The sequence below is a fragment of the Mchenga conophoros genome, linkage group LG3, assembly GCF_057382185.1.
Source record: "Mchenga conophoros isolate Kocher_MC1m ecotype Shallow Benthic linkage group LG3, M_conophoros_male_GT1.1, whole genome shotgun sequence".
Taxonomy (NCBI): Eukaryota; Metazoa; Chordata; class Actinopteri; order Cichliformes; family Cichlidae; genus Mchenga; species Mchenga conophoros.
In genome coordinates this window covers 14661337-14682769 of record NC_140528.1, presented here as the reverse complement: position 1 = coordinate 14682769, position 21433 = coordinate 14661337, and the positions used below count along the sequence as shown (strand labels likewise).

The 21433-nt window shown below is 43.7% G+C and overlaps 1 protein-coding gene and 1 pseudogene across 1 annotated transcript in view; one reads left to right on the top strand and one right to left on the bottom strand.

Moving 5' to 3' along the window:
* Positions 1–257: 257 nt before the first annotated feature.
* The window catches only part of LOC146577371 (NACHT, LRR and PYD domains-containing protein 3-like), a 42962-nt gene continuing 21786 nt past the window's right edge, over positions 258–21433 (bottom strand). The window contains exons 11-14 of the mRNA XM_085253717.1: positions 19440–19613; positions 13306–13479; positions 3547–3593; positions 258–3398 (exon numbers count right to left, since the gene is read on the bottom strand). Of these exons, the coding sequence (XP_085109843.1) occupies positions 2851–3398; positions 3547–3593; positions 13306–13479; positions 19440–19613 (943 nt within the window). The 3' untranslated portion in view covers positions 258–2850. The remainder of the gene's footprint in view (positions 3399–3546; positions 3594–13305; positions 13480–19439; positions 19614–21433) is intronic.
* Positions 11125–12585, top strand: LOC146577372 (endogenous retrovirus group FC1 Env polyprotein-like; annotated as a pseudogene).

Genomic DNA, 21433 nt, shown 5'->3' with positions numbered 1-21433 from the left:
GTTTTTAGTATGAAATGGTGAAAGTCCCTCTTTTTGCTCCTCCCCTCACCTGTGGATGGACGGTGCTGTTACCGTGGTGACAGCTTGGATGTGTTTCAGTCCTGCCTGGTTATCACTGCAGGAATCTTTCACATTTATTACAGGTAATAACTCTGATTTTTCTGTGTATTATGAACTAAATGTATCCTGATACACACAGAGATGGATGAGCAGAGGTCACATGATGAAAGAACAAACATGGAGTCTTTGATTTATTTAGATATTTATTGATGAATGCAAACAAACCCTGACACTGAACCATCGTCCAGCTTTCACAGAACAAACCTGATCACATGACCTGCTGACGCAAACAGTGAAAAGCTCCATGGCAACAACAACAAACAGCCTCACATATGTTAACAGAGGCTGTTAGAAGCACAGAGTCTTTACAGTCTTTCTCCTGTTTGGACACAGATCTCTGCACATCTTCATCACAGTTACTCACAGACGTGCAGAGTGTGTGGATATCAAAGCTAAGTTTCCACCATGTTTGTAGTCTGTACTGGGACTCATGGAGCATCTCTCTATGAGCACTCAGTGCTTTAAACAGTGAGTCCCAGTTTAACCAGCAGCCTTCACACCACACATCACACAGACATGGAAACTTCAAACCCTCAGACTGAAGACACCATCAGAAATAAACAGATTGTGATGAAGATGAAGAACTGGAACAGTTTGCTGTGGTTTCTTCTGTTCCTGTCAGAAATAAGAGTCTGGCAGCACTTTGCTCTCCTTCCACATGTTTAAAGAGGAAGTGAAGAAGAGTGAGTGAGTCGTCTTCCTCTGTGGGCCCAAAATCAGGTAGCAGCCACGTATTTTTAAAAACCCAGCACACTGCTTCAGAAACACTGAGTCCAGGTGACCAGAGTCATGTGATCAGTGAGGTCTTCACTCAGGACATCACTGCTTCAGGACCTGATTCAGAGGTTTATAAGGACGTGGATCATTGGTGCTGATGTTGTGTGAGAGCTGGTGAACCATGGGGAACATAAATAACAACCAGGCCATCAGCAGTTCTACCCCCAGCTCTAACACCTACATAATACACTATACATATAGTTATATAGGTTATAGTATGTTATATATAAACTTAGCTGAAGCAGTTTTATTTGTAGCTTCAGGCTGCACTTCAAATGTTTGTCCACCAGATGGCAGCACAGAGGCCTGTGTTGGAAAGCTTTGAGTAATGAAGCGTTTTCAATCCAAGCTTTAGAAAGCTTCATGTGGTCATCAAGGAAGCAACCAGGAAATATCTGCTGTGTGTAAAAACAGCAACACAAGAATCCAGGATGAAGACAAGAAACTCAAAGCTCACAAACCAGGTGGAGCTAATTTTGTGACGTGTTTCTGTAAAAACACCACAGAAGTGAATCATCAAAGTTTCCATGTGAGCTGATGATGCTGCTGCAGAGTTTCTGTGAACCTCCTGTGACCACGCCTCCTCATACAGAGACATCTTATTGCTCTTCAAACTGCATCACGTGGACACATGTGATTGTGTATTGTAGTATTGATCCCAATGCTGGTATCAGTCCTGGATCAATAACACTGGATGGATGCGTTCAGCATGGAGCCCCTGAGCTGTGTTACAGACAAACATGAAAACTGACAGGTCTGTGTCATTCACAGTCTGTAACACTTCTAAACAACAGAGGCTGACCCAAGTGCCTCAGAGCCAGGCACGCTCACATCACAGCTCTCTAAATAAGCCAGTTTCAAAATAAGAGCTGAAAGCTGTGTTTGCTTGTGTTAGCTTATTATTGTGGAGACTAACATTCAGTGATTATGTGTTCAGACTCATAATGATTACTCTCATAAATCCTGATCTTTGTATTTACTGTGTGTTGGATCAGTAACTGAGATTCATCGTATCACACAGCTGTGCTGCTGCTGCTGGTGACGTCAGCACATCTGGAACAATACGAGGTATCTACTACCAGACTGAGCAGGACGTGAGACCTGTGGACTGTTTAAAGCTGTCCCTCCACAGGTCACTCAGACCTGATCCACACCTCAGTGATATTCTCTGACTTCCTCAGTAGAGACAGAAACCATTCAGATCTGGGACCATCAGCTGACTGATGATGTCACACAGACTGTGTTTTTCAGGAACAGTGATTCTGATGTGAGCCTGCTAGCTGACAGCAGACCTGATGAAACCACATGTTCACATATGTGAGGACAGACTGGACTCTTTGACTGCACCTTGGTTCTCCTCAGAGGTCTGTACAGGAGCATGTCCACCCCCACTGAAGATCTCAGTCACTGTGAAACATCAGTGGTGCCAACAGCACTTCCTGTGGTGAGGATGCAATAATGCAATGTAGCATTTTTACACTGAACACTTCCAGTCATGGAAACTGTCTGTTGGATCTGTGTGACGTTGCTTTCTTGGTTAGAGTTCCTCACAAATGTCCAGATTATTCTTCTAATGAGGCGTCGACCATGTTTTCAGTTCTTTGGAAGAAAACATCGCCCTTTGCCATCATTACTTTTCTTTGACTTCTTCAAATGCAGCTGAACTCCAGCTGGTATTTTCTTGGACTTTGCAGCTGTTTCTGGTCATCAGTTCATTCCTGCAAACCTCTGAAGCTGAACAACAATGATGCTGCATTGCTGGCTGATCCCAAAAGGTTGATTCTGTTCATCTGGACGTTTTCAGAAACGTTTGCTCACTGATCAGGTGACTTCTTCAGTCTCAGCTGACTGCAGCACATTTGCACAATGACTGACAGACAGACATGTACAGACTGAACCATCTGTTCAACAGTCAGAGTGTTTCTCTAACAGGAGACACTCTTTACACTCCACTCAGCACAGGGACACTGAGGAACCACGAGACAAGAACATAAACCCAGGATAAAGAGTTTGAGTGAATGTGGTGTTGAAGGTGTGGAGGTGGATCAGAGTGTCGGAGGAGACTCTGTAAAAAGACAGAGTGCCAGCAGGACAGTCCACATACACTGCTACTCTGTTAGAGACAGAGGAGGAGGAGGAGGAGGAGACAGAGGAGGAGGAGATGGATGTTACTCTGTTATTGTGCCTGACATAACGAGGACCATTATAATCACAGTACAGACTCCAGGACTGATCGTTGTATCCAAACACACAGTCATAACTGTGTCTTTTCCTTCTGATGCTTCTGTAACTCACTGATATACAAACGTTTCTTCTCCACTCGACCTCCCAGTAACAGCGACCAGTCAGACCATTTCTACACAGCAGCTGATAATCATCAAATCTGTCTGGATGATCAGGATATGACTGAACCTCCCACACATGTGTCACCTTCCTGTTGTTGTCAGACAGTTGGAGCTCTGTGTTCACTGTGTTTGTGTCGATTGTGAGTTGACAGGAATCTGATGGAGAGAACAAACACAATCCAGCTGCAGTTATTGATCCATCATCTGTTCATTGATTGACACTTTGATGATGACTCCTGACATGATGAAGATGGTTGAATGTGTGCTGCTTTGTTTTCATGAATCCCATTAAAAACACACTTACACTTCCTCAGACCTGGTCTCAACCATCGGACTCCAGCAGGCTCCACCCTGAAAGGAGGAGGGGGGTCAGAGCAGCACAGTCAGCATGCACACATGGACATTACATGGCTCTCACACACACACTGTTACACACTGAGCTCAAAGCTCGGCTCCACTGTTTTATTCAAAGAAATCTACATTTATTTATCAGCACATTTAAAAACAGGTTGAGCCAAAGTGCTGCACAGAGTAGAGAGAAAATAGGAAACATACACAGTAATGACTATAAAGACTCGTCAGAATTGAAAGCTACAGAGTACAAATGTGTTTCCAACCGGCTTTTAAAAATGTCGAGTGTTGGTGACAACCTGATGTGAAGGGCGACTGTTCACCTGCTGTTCACCTGCTGAGTCTTGTCCTGTACAGGACAAGACTCAGCAGTCCATCTGCATCTTACGGATAAAGGACACTCTTTCGAGGATGCCAATGTTCACATTTTGGACAGAGAGGACAGATGGTTTGAAAGAGGAGTGAAAGAAGCCATCTATGTCCACTGTGAGCGACCATCTTTGAACAGAGGCGGGAGTTTACGACACCAACTCTCTGCCATCTATAATCCAGTTTTGAGATCCCTTCCCAGACGCCTTAACGCCCACTCACATCCTGGGCCATCTGACCTCAGGAATTCGCATGATAAGGTGGGGCCAGGTTTCACAATGAACACACCCAAAACTCTGGCTGATTGGGACCCACACCCAGTTACACACCTTGGCTCAGGCGATTAGAGGATCATCAGGGGGTCCTTTTGTCCCTCTGTGGGGGGATACTCCCACTAGGTTTATATCTGGGACTCTCCACCATTTGACCTTAGAACTGAAGAAGCTTCTCGGATGAGAGGTGAAACGTCTTCAAGTAACTTAAAGAAGTCCAGATGCTTTTCTTTGCAAGCTCCTTTGACTAGCATTATATTAGTGAATAGTTAATGCTAAGTAGGCTACCATTAGCAGCTAAAAGCTAATTTGGGTTAGTAGCTAACGCTAATACCCTTTTTTCTTCTTTTATAATGATGTGAGACGTTAATGCTAAATAGGCTTCCATGAGTGACTCCTTTCCCTTGCATTATAAAGATGTGAAGAGTTTATGCTAAGTAAGCTGCCATTAGCAGCTAATGCTAATACTGTTTTTCCTTGCTTTATACAACTTGAGCAGCTATTGCTAAGTAGGCCACTTTGCTCTGCTAAGGATTTGTGTGACCATGATGGAAACTCTGATAAGCTAATGCTGCTAAGCTAATTCTCTTTATGGGCCCTGTTAGAATCAATATTTCATTCTCATTCTGTTGTTTGAGAACAATAACAGAAAAATGTGCACTTGAGAACAAATTTATTGTGGATTCAGCTGTGAATGTAGAGTTTGTCATTATTTAAGCTTCCATTTCTGTCAAGGAAGAAACGCTTTTATGAGTTTTATGTTGCATTAAAGTATATGTTCATATCTTACTCTTATAGGAAAAGAGCAGAATGTACTAATCGCTCTCTTGCTCTGTTTCTAGAAACAGGAAGTTCACCCTGTGACATTTACACGAACTTAGACACACACACACACACACACATGCAAAATTAGAGGAAACTGCTTGCTATAAATAATAAACGACTACTGCAGCTCGTGGTGAGTCTCTCTCTGAGTCTTCACCTGTGCAGCACGTTTAAACAGTCTCCAAGTGTCTCAGTGTTTTTTATTCACCTGACTGTTTGTTAACTGTAAATATCTGACATTTAATTGGTCCTTCGAGCCGCTAATGGACTGGTATTAATAGTAATATTACGCTCCATTTCACAGTGGTATCCTTCTTCATGTCCCGACGTCGTGACAAACCTGCGTTGAAGCCCCTGCAGAGCTCCCTCCCGGAAGGGATAAAGTCCAGGAACGTGAATTCGGGTCCTGGCCAACGTCTTATACAGGTCCACGGCGGTGGGATTTGAAGGAGGACGCCCGACCGGCAACTACAATGCCAGGTGAATATTCCACACTTAACACACTTCGCAGAAAACAATCGGCTGGGACAGCCTGCGTGGTCTGAGTACATTAAAAATAGGAAGTAACCTATTAGCTAACAAAGGTCTATAGATTTTATCCGCTCACCTGAAACAGTGGTTGGAAGCAAGATGAAATTAATTATCCGCTCACCTGAAATAGTGGTTGGTAGCAAGATAAGTTATCCGCTCGCCTGAAACAGTGGCTGGAAGCAGAATAACGATTAGTAGACTTAATTATCCGCTCACCTGAAACAGTGGCTGGAAGCAGAATAACGGTTAGCAGCTCGCCTGAAAAAGGGGCTGGTAGCAGATACTAATAAGACACCCAGAGCTGTCCAGTACAAATTTTGCGCGTATGAACTGTCATTTTACTGTTTTGTTGGTGGAGTAAGTTGATTTAACAGCACATTAAGGTGGCTGAACTACTCCACTGAATTGTTTACCGTTGATTGCTGAAGTGCTGGCGGAATGAGAATAAGGTTGTGTTTCATCACATAAAATTAACACCGCTTTCAAGGCAGCTTGAAAGTCAAAGGCCGTTGTTAATATCCGCTCTCATTCCTCGTGCCAGCGACAGCATCACGGGTGTGTATGTGTGTATGAATGTAATATATCTATAAACTAAGAAAAAATGGGTAATAAATCTACAAAACTCACTGCTGACGAGCAGTGGTTAGAGAAAAGTTGTCCCGGCGCCGGTCAAATTAGTGCTAAAGGATGGAGGAACCGAAAGAAATTAAACTGCCCTGCGTGGGAGGGAAAATGCAGTCCCTCTGCAGTAACTATTTTAAAGGAAACTCTCCAAACAGAAATAAATAATGAAAAAAGCTTTAAAAAGAAAGACAAACGTCTCACAGAATGGCAGTATTTTAAAGCCTGGATGGCAGAAAAAGATAAACGCACCAAAGCACGTGAAGAAAAAAAGAAAAAGAAAAACGAGCAGCACACAGAGTCAAAGGACCCAAATGTCCCAAATCCGCCTCCATATGTGCCAAGTCCCTGCTCTAAACCGCCATCTACAAATCCTTTCACTACTATGCCCATATGCCCCTGCAAGACAGGCACTGAATCTTATGTCAACACCCCCCACCCATAAAGAACAGGACGATTTAGGGAAAGATTCGTACGGGAGGGATATGAGAGGGTGGCCAGACCCCCTGGCCCCAGTGGAGTATTCCCAATGATCGCAGCACCAAACCCTTGATATGGAATGACCACAGGGCCACCTGCTGATGAGGATGCTGTCCCACCAACAGACGATAGGCCAGTAATATACACCTATCGCCCCTGGTCACATGAGGTTAGGAAAAATGTTCTGAAAGATGTGCCTCCCCTCAATGAAGGCTTTCTGCCATGGAGGGATGCAGTAGAATTAATTCGCGACAATTGGGGTCTTAATGGACATGAGATGTTGCAAGTCTTACAGGACCTGCTTGGGTTGCGGTTCCCTAGAGTAAGGGGCACGTTTACGGGTGACGATCATGACCATGAATTACTCCTAGCGGGCACAGACCGATTAGCTAATGCCCTAAACATAGTATATGAACGTGTCCTCACTGAATTAGCACCGCGCCCTGACTATGGTAAAATAGGGGAAGTGAAACAAAAAGAGGCTGAGACAGGGTCTGATTTCCTGGACCGTCTACGTCCTGTTTTTAGACAGCACTCAGGCCTGAACTATGAAGACGGGCCACAAACTCCTTTCCAGCAACAATTAAAAAATGCTTTCCTGAACGGCCTCATCCCAAAAGTGCGGGCCCATGTGGATAAGCACTGGGTCACACAGAACACAGGCAATTTACCAGACGCCTTACAATATGCTGAACATGCTGTTAAGGTCCAAAAGCAGAAGGAAAAAGGAGGTGTTTTCACTGTAGACCCCGGGACAGGTTTTGTGGCATTCTCAGGACAGTATAAAAGGCGCAGGCCAAATCCGTTTAAGGGAAAAGGAAAGAATAGGGACAGAAGACATCGTGGAGCACAAGACAGAGACACAAGCTGTTACAACTGTGGAAGGGAAGGGCATTTTGCCCGTGAGTGTAGACAGAGACAGCGTGATGATAGCAAGGAAGATAGAGATAGAGGTGGCAAATGACTAGCTTTAAAGCCAGAGCCTAAAGATAATGATGAAAGTGAAGTATACAACATAGAACAGTTACTTCTAGGCTCTGAACACAAGCCCACCATTATAGTACATGTTAATGGACAGCCCATAACACTGCTCTGTGATACAGGAGCATGTAAAACAGTACTAACAACAGAACCGCCAAACATCAAATTCTCAAATAACACACTGTTAGTGAAATCAGCATCAGGACACGTGAGCACAAAGCGACTAACAGAACCTTTGTTCCTATCCCACCGAGATAGTGGCCGCAGCTGTAAAATCCAATGCATATATGATCCATTGTGTCCAGTTAATCTTTTAGGGAGAGATGCGCTGGAGAAACTAGACGTCGGAATATTGTCAGGGCCAGAAGGCATGTATGCTAAGCTAATGCTAAATGAGGGATTGGGGGAGCCACATTATTACTGGACGCTGGATTTGCCCCCTTTAGAGGCACTCCACCATTTGGCTAGCAAGTACTTACCAGCCTTATCTACACAACAGCCATACACTGAGTATCACAACACGCTGAGGTTTAAACGGAGCCCAGGTCCTGACCCACCTTATGACAAACAGATACACAAGTTAGGCCCACAAAAGCTAACATTACAGCATCTGTATGTTACAGAAAGCGGAAATGCAGTCTGCTCAGTAATACAGCCGGAAGCAGTGAGGCAAGTGAATAAAATGCCAAAAACCCACATGTATCAGTGGCCCACAATAACAGCACTGAGTGGAAAGATTTAGGTCACATCCTAGAAAAAGTGCAACGGGACAGATATGAAAAAACCGAGGAAACGCATGAGGGCTGGTTGCAGGGTCATAGAACGGGATGCATGAGGTACACGCTGGGGTGGGTCCTTACCACACTCCCATCAACTCACATGACAGACAATGCCAGTCTGCATGCAGTAGAAAGCGAGGACTGACACGCACTCTCATTACAGTTACTTCCAGAACTAAAAAAGCTACCCACAAAGCTGTGGTCCACAGGATCGGCAGATGTAGGTTTGATTAAGGGAGCAGATCCCTTTGTAGTAAAAACTACCACTACCTACAGGCCAGTAAAACCACAATATCCTTTAAGCACAGAAGCAAAGACCGGGATCAGATCAGTAATTGCAGATGTTGGATACCTGAATACACACTGCTGGCCCAACCTTTGCAAAGCCTAATCTATGGTAAACACTTAGCACTGAAAGATGAAATAGAATGGACACCAGAAGCAGAAAAAGCATTTAATGACCTAAAACTTGCCCTGCAAACAAGCACAGTTTTAGCTTTGCCAGACTATGAAAAACCTTTTTATTTGCATGTTGACGGCGCGGCCGGTTATATGAAAGCCGTTCTAACGCAAGCTTTCGGGGAAAAACAATGCCCACTTGCATTCTATTCCTGCAAATTAGACTCAGTCGCCTCAGGTTTACCAACATGTGTACAAGCTTGTGCCCCTGCAGTGGAGGCAGTTAAGAAATCAGCTGACATTGTCTTAGGACACACATTGATTATCAAAGTTCCTCACGCTGTAACCTCCATTTTGCTACAAGAAAACTTATCTTATTTAACTCATGCAAGACAACTTTCATATGTAGGCATTTTGCTTTCGCAATCGCACATTACAATCGAGAAGTATAGGCAATTGAACCCTAGCTCACTCCTCCCCGTACCGGAAGATGGTGAAAAACATTGCTGTATGCAGACACTTGATGAGGAAACGAAACCTCGACCGGACATTTATAGTTCACGTCAGCATGGTTTCACAGACATTTTTGTAGATGGCTCAGCATCCAAAAATAGTCTAGGTCGCAACTGTGTCGGTTATGCAGTAACCACAGTAGACACGATTCTGGAAGCGAAACCTCTAACTTCCTCTTTTTCAGCACAGAGTGCTGAGCTCATTGCTGTCATACGTGCATGCCAGCTATACAGAGGTCAGGATGTCAACATTCACACTGACAGCCAGTATGTTTTTGCAGCAGTGCATCATTTTGCAAAAATATGGCAAAATAGGGGCATGGTCACCTCCACAGGTAACCCAGTCCAACATAGACATCTGTTAAAAGAGCTATTAGATGTCATAACGTTGCCCAGACAGCTGGCACTATGTAAGTGTGCAGCTCACCAGACAGATAACTCAGAAATTACTAGAGGCAATAACTTCGCAGACCAAGCTGCAAAGAAGGCCGCACAGCAACCAATACAAACTTTAATGTCTGCAACTTCACAGCTAATACCACTTGATGTACTTGAGGATGAACAGAAAGCCGCACCTATTGCAGAGCAAAAGAAATGGCTAAGGTGTGGAGCAGAACTACACAATGACTTAATGACTTGTAATGGCAAGCCAGTATTGCCAAAATTCCTACACAAAACAGCAGCGTTGGCGACACACGGGTTAACACATGTGTCGAGGGGGGGATGATGAGTATCCTCTCTAAACACTTCTATACCCAAAATTTCGAAGCTTCAGCACAAGAGTTTATCAGAACATGTATGATTTGTCAGAAACATAATGCACAGGGAAACCTCAGACCTAAACGAGGCCTTTTCCCCACACCACCCGTTTCACACAATCCACATGGACTTTATTGAACTCAATGAATGTCAAGCATCAAAATATGCTCTAGTAATAATAGATGTATTCTCAAAATGGCCTGAAATATACCCAGTCAAAAGTGTCAATTTCAGTAGCAAAATGCTTGTGCAATCATTTCATTCCAACATATGGCATACCCACTCTGATAAGGTCAGATAATGGGACTCATTTTGTAAATGAGGTGATCAGCAAAGTTTCTGAAGCCCTAGGTTTCAGCATCAAACATCATTGCTCATATCATCCACAAAGCGCCGGATTAGTGGAAAGAACTAACGGCACAATAAAACAGAGGCTAAGAAAATGTATGGAAGAGACAGGAAGGCTGTGGCCTGAGTGTTTGGGTCTGGTTAAGATGTGGATGAGACTGACCCAGGGGTCACAAAAGCTCACACCCTTTGAAATCATTCACGGGAGACCTTTTCCACTGCCTCTCACTAGTGAGCCAATTAACAAATCTATAAGAGAAACCACTTTAGCAGAATGGATGACCAAGCTGTTTGAAAATAAAGAGATTGTTCTAAACAACCAACTGCCGAGTGATATCTCTCCAGTGTCTTGCAGGTTGCAACCAGGTGATTGGATCCTGATTAAAGTGCTCCAGAGGAAAGATTGGAGTTCACCGAGGTGGGAAGGCCCGTACCAGGTCCTGCTCACAACACCAACTGCCTGCAAAATAGCAGAAAGACCATCTTGGATCCATCAAAGCCACTGTAAAAAAGTGAGTGACAGTCTAGACGTTTAGACGCCGGTTCCCCTAGCTTCTAGGTGATCTACCGGTGGAGGAAGGGCTGATTGGGTATATCCCGCCTCTCCACTTCGCTGGTAGTCTACTCAACAGAAGTCTAGGTGTGCCTGGTCATCATGAAGAAACTTGTCCTCATAGTGGCTGGCATCGTGCTCCTAGTGAGCCTACTGATACTCACCTGGAAGGACGAGGTCCCACAGCACCACCTGCAGAAGAAATGGTCGTATGACAACTCACACCTGAAGGATATGGACAAAGAGCACAACCACCCCTGGCTGAACAATACCTGGTACCGGTACGTCTACAACCGAGTACATGCAGAAGACAACCACACAGGCTGCTACGTCTGTTCTCACCTCCCAACAACAGCAATGCAAGCCACCCTATATGGAAAATCACCCAGCCTTCCCGAAGCCCTATGTATATTCCACAAAGCCATCAACGGAACATGTTCCCCCGAAGACATTTTCTTCTTCAAGGTTCAGTGAAAGACACAAGACACAAAATCCACACTGCCACGGTGCAATGGAACACAGATCAACTATACAACTAATAAGGTACTGTTCTGTACACCAGACACCTCAGACTGGAACTACAGCTGTGATGACCGATACTGGGTACACCTAAACGCAACCAATGACAGGGGAAAATCATTCAACGTCAGAACGGAACCAGGAATACAACATCCAATGTGTTTCACCTTCGCATACAGCAACAGAAAGCTGGGATGGAACCGAAACTGCTCCCAGACTTTCCGAATGCCACAGGACAGAAAGGCACAGACAAGCTTCCTGAATGGCACATATTGGGTGCAGGGTACAGCATGGGCATGTGGGTCAAAGACATATTTCACCATCCCACCCAATAGCACTGGACTCTGCGCCCCAATTTTAGTGTCAGACCACACATTCAGAGTATTCCATCAGAACCAACCAAGACGCAAGAGGAGCACTGATGACGTGCAACCCGATGACCCAATCTGGGGCAGTGATGTACCAGCGGAGTTCAAGTTGTGGACCACCGGACAGAAGGTCCTGCACTCACTGTTCCCATGGATCGGAACTGGAAAAAACACGTTAAGAATTGAGACTCTTGACTACCGATTTGGACTTTTCCTGAACAGCTCAACAAAGATAAACAAGGCTCAGAATGAGGAAATCGACGCGATCAGAATAGTGGTCATGCAACACAGGGTCGCCCTGGACATGATTCTCGCTGAGAGAGGGGGCCTCTGTGTCTTATTCAACACCACTTGTTGCACCTATATCCCGGACAACGTGCACTCCCTGACCATGACCACCGCCCTAGACAAGTTGCGACAACTGAGTAATGCACAGCAACAAGACTATGTCACGAACAAAGAGGACTGGCTGACCTGGCTGCTGAGTGGCAGCTGGAAGACCCTTGTGATAAAAGGACTCGTACTGCTGGGAGTTCTGCTTCTATTATTATGCTTGTTTTCTACATGTATCCTACCATGCATAAGATCCATGATTGACAAAATGGTACAGGCCACAGTAATCACCTATGTTGGACTGCCACTAGAAGATGAACCGGATGAAGAAGATTTAGTATAGGAACACACACACATACTGAATGATGCTACAATTGAAAATGTTATGAGCAAGTGATTGTTGGCTGATAATAAAGTATGATTAAGTGTAAAATATTAACAACAGGAGGGAATGTCAAGGAAGAAACGCTTTTATGAGTTTTATGTTGCATTAAAGTATATGTTCATATCTTACTCTTATAGGAAAAGAGCAGAATGTACTAATCGCTCTCTTGCTCTGTTTCTAGAAACAGGAAGTTCACCCTGTGACATTTACACGAACTTAGACACACACACACACACACACACACACACATGCAAAATTAGAGGAAACTGCTTGCTATAAATAATAAACGACTACTGCAGCTCGTGGTGAGTCTCTCTCTGAGTCTTCACCCGTGCAGCACGTTTAAACAGTCTCCAAGTGTCTCAGTGTTTTTTATTCACCTGACTGTTTGTTAACTGTAAATCTCTGACAATTTCCAAATGTTAGCTGACACTTTATTAGGTACACTGGCATCTATCTCAGGTACACCTGTGACCTAGATGTTCCTGCAAACAGACTCCTTGGAGACCCCCTACATAAATATCCATGTACTATCCAGCTAGACTAGTGTGTCTGTCCCTGAAAATATTCCTGCATGTGCGATTGTTCTTGTGTCATCTGCAGGAAACAAACAGGAAGTGAGTGAAAGACACAGGAAATGTTTCCAGCTCTTCCTCCTGTATCAGACATTCTTCTTACCTGAGAGTGTCCAGTCTCCAGCCTGGTTCCTTCAGTCCAGCCGACAGCAGCTTCATTCCTGAGTGGCCTGGATGATTGTAACTCAGGTCCAGCTCTCTCAGATGGGAGGGGTTGGAGCTCAGAGCTGAGGCCAGAGAAGTACAGCCTTCCTCCTGTATCAGACAGCCTGACAGACTGCAGACACACAAAACAACAATCTGTCAACAATCGTTTTCTCTTTGTCACAATAACATCTATCCATTTACATCCATTCAATGTAACTTTATTTATAAGTGACAATACCCAACAGACAACAACAGTCATCTGAAGCTGTTTAACAGTGTAAGGTGACAGCCTCCAATATTAGAGAGAAAGCCCCAAACATCAGACAATCCACTGTGAGCAGCACTTGGTGGTGGTGGGAAGAAGAACTCCCTTTGCCCCAAAATCCTCCCAGTGAAAACAGGCTCCAGGAGGAGCATCTACCATGACTGGTTGCAGGGTGAGGGGAAAGAGAAGAGATGAGCTCAGAGAGACAAGAACACAACACAAACTAAGGAGAGAGAAGACAAAAGTTAAGGACATGCAGTAGTGACATATAAAAGCATCAAGGAGTGAAAAGAGGGGAGAAGAAATCAAAGCATCATGGGAAGTCCACCAACAGCCTGAGCCTATAGCAGCATAACTAAGGGATGGCTCAGGGTCACCTGATCCAGCTCTAACTATAAGCTTTATCAAAAAGGAAAGTTTGAAGCTGATCTTCAAAGTAGAGAGGGTGTCTGTCTCCTGAACTCAAACTGGGAGCTGCTGCCACACCCAGTCCAACATAGCCAGGCTTTCTTTGCTGCTTTGACAAAACCTCAAATCCCAGTCAGAAATGATGAGCATCATCACAGTGATGATCATTTCTCTGTTAACCCAGGCTTTCTGCTTCAGGATCTGTGCACGCTCACAGAACAAGGAGACCTTTAAACATCATTTCACTAAATGGATGGACTGAGCTCAGCCTACCGAGGAACTGGTGCCAGAGATCATAAAGAACATCAAACAGTCAAATTCAACACTTTTAATGGAAATATGAGATTAATGCTGCAGACAATCATGAACCTGCTGAATTCATGAACATCAAGAATGCAGCGAGTGGTAAAATAAAGATTTGACCTCAGTGTGCTCAGTGTTCCTGTCTATTCCTAACATATTCCTAACATGATAGCTGCACTTTAGAGCTCTAAAACTGGAACTGACACATTTAAACTCTACATGTTACTCAGTATATTCAGTTCTGACACTCGCCCACAGTCCAACAAAGGAAACATGGAGATCACATCAGTTTGTCATCAAAGTCTAATTATTTGGGAAACTTAACCTGTTATTATCTCGTTAACTCATTAACTGATTAACGTCAGCAATAATTTAATCACAGTTTTTTAAAATCATGATTACTGTGAAAGTGCTCACTGGCTCTGAATATAAAAGGCATGGGTCACAGGAGGGATGTTGACCAGTGCTGGCTTGAAATGGACATCATTATGCGTCTCAGCCAATGAGAGCATTGAGGGTGGGTCTAATACTACTGCAGCGTTCACATGACCCAGGACAGAAAGAAAGGGGCGGGGACAGAAACATGGAGACAGGTACAGATCTTTGACATGTTCATTTTAAACTGTTCCAGGAGGCAGTGTTGATACAACTAAAGTTATCTGGAAGCAAAGTTGAGTTTTTTATCGTCGGAGTACTTCATGTCTGAAGTATCACTTAAATGCATTACACGCTGTTGATGGCAGCAAACAAACCACCCAAACAAACAGAGGTGGGAGGCTTGGGCAGACTACGTAGATTCAGCTGGTGGGAGGAGTCTAGATAAACCAAAGAAAGACAAGCTATCAAACGCCACAGTGAAGTGAGTAGCTACAAACGGCAGGCCGATTAGTGTTGTTGAAGAAGTCGGTCTGAGGAACGTTCTTAGGATCAACAAATGACGGCATGTATGAGCCTCCCTCAAGATGCACCATCACAAGAAGAACACATGAGCTGTAGAAAAAGGAGAGACTACGAAAGCCACGGTGAACCAGCTGTTGGTCTCTGTGGAGACTACTGGACGTAGCTGGGTAACCATGGTTACCTGGGAGTTACAGAAACATGCAGAACATGTGATTCATGTTGCACAGCAGTGGGACATTTGAAATGAAGTCAGCACACTCAGTACAGATAGTGCATCAAATATGATGCTGCTGCCAGACGTCTGCCTTTGAACACGTCCCTGCATCGCGCACAACACCAAGGTTGCCATGGCAACAACAGCTAACAGGGACAAAGTGCACAGCTGGAAGCCTGCAGGTATATTTAACATGATGTATTTCTCAGTGTCCTGTCTGTGTGTGCGAGACAAACAGCCTCTGTATGTGTGTGTAAATACAGCATGAATATGTAGAGGACATGTTTGTGGATATAAGTAAATGAATGCTCTGCGTCATTTGAATCTTTGATTCTTGTTTCTGTTGCAGGTCTGTGACTGAACTTCTGGGAGGAGAAAAAATGGTTTCATGCTCTGTGATTCTGTGTTTTGTCATCTCTCTCAGGTGATGGAGAGCTCAGATGATGACCCACCTACGTGGTCAAATTCAAGTCTACATTCAGAACAGACCTGGAGACACGCAAGGAAAATGCCAACATTGTATATGAAAACTGCTGCTGCACTGGAGCCAGATTCAAGGAGCTCAAGTGTTTACCCAGATCTTACTGAACTTACTGAAGGAACAGAGGGTTGTTGGAGGGAAACCTGTGGAAGCAACAACATCCGAGCCACTAGAGAAAAAGTTGGCCCTATTGGTGCTTCATCAGAGTGTGATTGTGAACAGGAGGAAGACTCAGCTGAGAACAGTGTGGTGGATACAGAGCAGAGCCCACCATCAGTACAGAGGCCTGTCCATTAGAGTGCTGCTCCAAACATGCAGCACATGTAGTTGGCCACAGCTGCAACATCTGTACCTGTGAAAGCTTGTTCTCTGTTGCTGCTCATATTGTACAGAAGAAGAGAGTTTCTTTATCATCAGAAAATGTCAATGACCTTGTGTGTCTTAGCAGCTGGCTCGGTGCAGAGGAGGAAGAAAATGTCAAGTCAGAGGAAGATAAATGCAGTTCATGTTGTCAACTCAACCTGGACTATTGAAAGAGTTTTTCTTTGTCTTGTTTCTGACTGAGATTCTCCAAAGGAAATCCAACACAAACAAACACTTCACACACTCAAAGTCCTGCACAGTAAATGAGCTGATGAGCGTTTGTGCTGCTGCCTGATAACAGAACAATAGTTCTGCTGCTTCCTGTTCTGGAAACACACATTTATAAATGTTCACTTGCTGTTGATCAAAGGTATGTTGGTGGCTCTGGGCGCTGAGGGCAACTTTGTAAAAAACTAGATCAAATGTTAACGTCCTGGCAGAGGCAAAGAACTTTGATTTGATATTTGAATAGATTCATGTTTCAGCTCAGACTAACAGAAATATTTGAACTGCTACTGTGTTAAAGGGAACACTACTGTTAGAAAGCACCTGATTTGTTTCTGCACACTGAATGTTGCACTTCTCATACTGCAGTACTATTAAAATAAGTACACAATACACTACTTTTGAACTCATGATTGAATGTTGCTGTAACAAAGCCATTAATGTGATTCAAAGTGTTCATGGTTTCCCAGCACAACAAATGATTGCACAAGTGTGACTGATCCACTTTCTAATGTGTAGCCCACACTGTGTGTCACTGTGTCACAGGCGAGTCTGTGTATCCAGGTTCTATGAGGACAACAGGATATAGTGACTGAGTCCAGCAGCTTAAAGTCTGACTCCATCCTCCATTTAAATAACTCACACCAACAACTGAATAGCTTTGCCTTTGTGCAGCTGATAATTCATTTGATTATAGATGGCAGAGAGTTGGTGTCGTAAACCCCCGCCTCTGTTCAAAGATGGTCGCTCACAGTGGACATAGATGGCTTCTTTCAACATCGAAGTTTACCGGAAGCCCACACATACGGACCAGCCATCTATGTCCACTGTGAGCGACCATCTTTGAACAGAGGCGGGGGTTTACGACACCAACTCTCTGCCATCTATAATCCAGTTTTGAGATCCCTTCCCAGACGCCTTAACGCCCACTCACATCCTGGGCCATCTGATCTCAGGAATTCGCATGATAAGGTGGGGCCAGGTTTCACAATGAACTCACCCGAAACTGGCTGATTGGGGCCCACACCCATTTTCACACCTTGGCTCAGGCGATTAGAGGATCATCAGGGGGTCCTTTTGTCCCTCTGTGGGGGGTCACTCCCACTAGGCTTATATCTGAGACTCTCCACCATTTGACCTTAGAACTGAAGAAGCTTCTCGGATGAGAGGTGAAACGTCTTCAAGTAACTTAAAGAAGTCCAGACGCTTTTCTTTGCAAGCTCCTTTGACTACGATGACCTGGATGACTGAGAACCTTCACAGACAACGTAATTCTTTACTCGTTTGATCTGCTCCTTACCACAAGCCACCAGACGTAGAAGGTTTTGGACTTTTAACTATATTTTCTTAAGTTTTACAACTTTTCTTACCGTTAAAGCCTCGTTATGGCCATTCATGCTATACAAAGTACCGTAATTGTCGGGCTATAAGCCGCTACTTTTTGCACAAGCTTTGAACCCTGCGGCTTTTAGTCAGGTGCGGCTTTTCTATGGATTGTCCATGAGCGGATTTGTTTTGTTTGTTCTGCTGTTGTACGGCATTACGTTGCCTGGCGGAAGGATCGGGGTTCAAGAGTGGTATGTTGGTCATATGTCCATCCGCCAGGCAACGTAGTGCCGTACGAAGTAGCGCGAAAAACAAACTTCAAAGTAGCGCTACGCATTCAGCTGGAGGCGTGGATGATGAGCGGCGATAAACGTGCAAAAAGCAAGTTATGCTCAACTCCACCATTGGATTCTGACAGCGTGGAAAAGTGTGAAAACATCCACGATCACCAACGGATTTCGAAGGGCTGGACTGCTGCATGATGGAGAGGACACCGCCATTGCCCTTCAGAGGGTGTTCGACTCTGACACTGACAACGAGGATTTGTTTGGTTTTGTAAGTGACAACGAAGGAGAGAAGCTGAGAGTGGATGACGAAGCCACCCTGAGCCTGTTCGTTTCCGACACTGGAGAAGAGGACTTTGGTGGTTTTAGTGCGCAGGAAGAAGAGAAAGATGGTGAATGACTGACTTTTCTTCTTGTTAAAGCCGTGTCACTGCACCTGAGCCTAAAAGGTAGTCTGAATCTATTTTTCTGGTGTGCTGTAGGTTATTGTTATGTACTACATTTGTTACTCATTTATGAAGCACAGTACATGTTTCGTACTTGTAATTACCGCTACTTGTACATATACCTAAAAAGTTGTGCAAATATGTACCCATAACTTGTTTTTCAAAATATTAATAAAAGTGATGTGTCTCCAAACAGCCATCTCTTTCCTGACAATTCGATTTGTGCATATTCTCTTACATATGATAAGTCAACATTGAAACACCTGTGGCCTTTAGTCAGGTGCGGCTAATGTATGTACAAAACAGGATTTTCCCCTGATTTTAGCTTGTGCGGCTAATATTCAGGTGTGCTCTGTAGTCTGGGAAATACGGTAATTAGACATGTGCGATATCTACAGAAATGTCAGAATCTCAGCTAAAAGTTCACAAAACCATCTCAACAATCACCAAACAGCTAAAACAGCAGGTGAACAGATTACACAAAATAAGATGTAAACACAAATCCCCTTGATCATCAGTTTTTTTAAACATGAAGCGTAGTTTTTGACGTTTATTTACTACTGGTTCAATGAATTTTGGTTGGACAGTTATGAAACCTGCAGTCTCAGAATCTGTGAGAAGTCTGTTTTCAGCACGCAACAGCATTGTTGTGTTGTGTGCTGTGGATTCACCTCTGCAAACTCATCACTGTTTTACCATCATGTTTCTACTTAGACAATAACAAAGAAAGCTGTTCCCAGGAAGTACTTCCCGTCTTGTTAACATAAGAGTATGTTGCCCTTCAAAACACCTCCACTTCTCCTCTTATTAGAGGACTGCCTTATTATTAATCTGCTAATTCTGTCAGTTGATGAAAGAAAAATGCTTGATCTCACCTGAGAGTTTCCAGTTTACAGTGTGGACTCTTCAGTCCTTCAGACAGAAGCTTCACGCCTGAATCATTCAGGTTAATGTTACTCAGGTCCAGCTGTCTCAGATTAGAGGTCTGAGAGCTGAGACCTGAGGACAGAGCTTCACAGCTTCTCTCTGTCAGGTCACAGTGACTCAGTCTGAAAAATAACAGATAAACAATTACAAAAATAAAACACTTATGTTGAAGTGTAATGAGATACTATTATATTTAGCAATATTTAATCTTGTTTTGTCAGGAAACTGAGCACTTATGCAGAGCAACATGTGGAGAGAATCAGAGGAGAAGAAGTGAAGAGAGAACAGCAGTAAAACAACACTGAATTGTTCAGTGTGCTTTTGATATCAACAAAATGTGTCAAATTTCTTTATTTTGTATTTGTTTTAGTAGAATTGATGATTATCACTTAGATAACAACCACAACCCAGGTCTAAATTGCACTTTGGTAACAGTTACACCCAGAAATATTTCAGAAATGTGGACAATTTGTGCTCCATTGTATTCAGTATTGAACAAACTGAGTACCAATGACCACTTAGTATTTTTGATATTTTATTTGAGTTGTTCCAACCTGATCTGTGTTAACTAGAATAAACATTTAAAAACTAAAGCTATGATCACATATTTACTTAAAGAGCTTTGTTGGAGGGTTTGACCACTGGCAGCAGCCTCAGAAGAGCCTTTTTAAAGGCTCATCTTCTCACTTAGATCATTTATTTCTACTTACATTTCTTTCTGGGAAAAATGGGGATTACTTTGAAAACAGGAACTATTTTCCCCAAAAATCAGCCCTGGATTAGTAAATCTCTCAAACATCTTCTCAGTCAGAAGAAGCTGTCTTGTTATGAGGGATAGAAGAAAAAGATCGAGGCACAGAAACTTGTCGAAAGAGAGTTAAAGCAGCTAAAATCAGGTCTAAAATTAAAGCAGAGCAGAAGTTGAATAAAGGACACTCAAGGCTGGCTTGGAAAGGAATGAAGTCCATGGTGGGGATGCAGAGCAAGGACCAAAGATGAATGTGATGCTGAATCAGCAGAAGACTTGGACTCATTTGATTCCAGCTTTGATAACATTGATTTCAATTAAGAGCTTTGTGATTGTAGGAAAAGGCTGGTAGCTCTGAGAGTCCCACTGATGAGGTGTCTGTGAAGGTTCGCAGTCATCTAAAGAGCTTAGAAAAACAAGGCATCTGGACTTCTTTAAGTTTCTTGAAGACATTTCACCTCTCATCCAAGAAGCTTCTTTATTTCTAGGGTCAGATGGTGGAGAGTCCCAGATTAGCCTGTGTACAAACAGACTTCAACCATATGAGAGTGAGTGAATGAGAGCACACACAGGACACTCTGATCTCTGAACACTGGAAGTCCCAGGCTTTTCTAACCCAAGTCAGCCAAGTGGAAGCTAAATTGGCTAGTCTTTTAGCATCAATTCATATGTAAATTAGGTTGTTACCTGAGAAGTAGGGGTGTGTGAATGATTGCTGATTTCTAACTGCCAACTCCCTCTTTGTTTGTGTGTGGGGGTGGGGAGCTGCTAAAAGCTGTTAACTTCCTTTTGTGTTGAGGTGGATGCAATTGTTATCTTGCGGGGGTTTACTAGGGTTCCATCACTACATGACTGCTGGTCAGCAAACCTGGGAAACCCACAGCATAACCCTAACCCTGCTGTATATTGCAAGTAAACCTGACAAGTTTGGTATCAAGTTTTGGGTGGCCTAAAATCCAACTACATTTGCAATGTCTTCCCATATCTTGGCAAGGACCCCAATCGTCCCAGTGGGGAGAGACTGTCTGAAAATGAAGTGATGAGGCTGATGGAACCATTCCTAGACAAGGGCAGAAATGTTACCACGGACAATTTCTTCACATCGCTTTCACTTGCGCAAAAACTTCTTAGACGGAAAACCACCATCCTCGACTAACTCTCATATGGCTGGGAAGAAGGCAAGAAACGAACAGT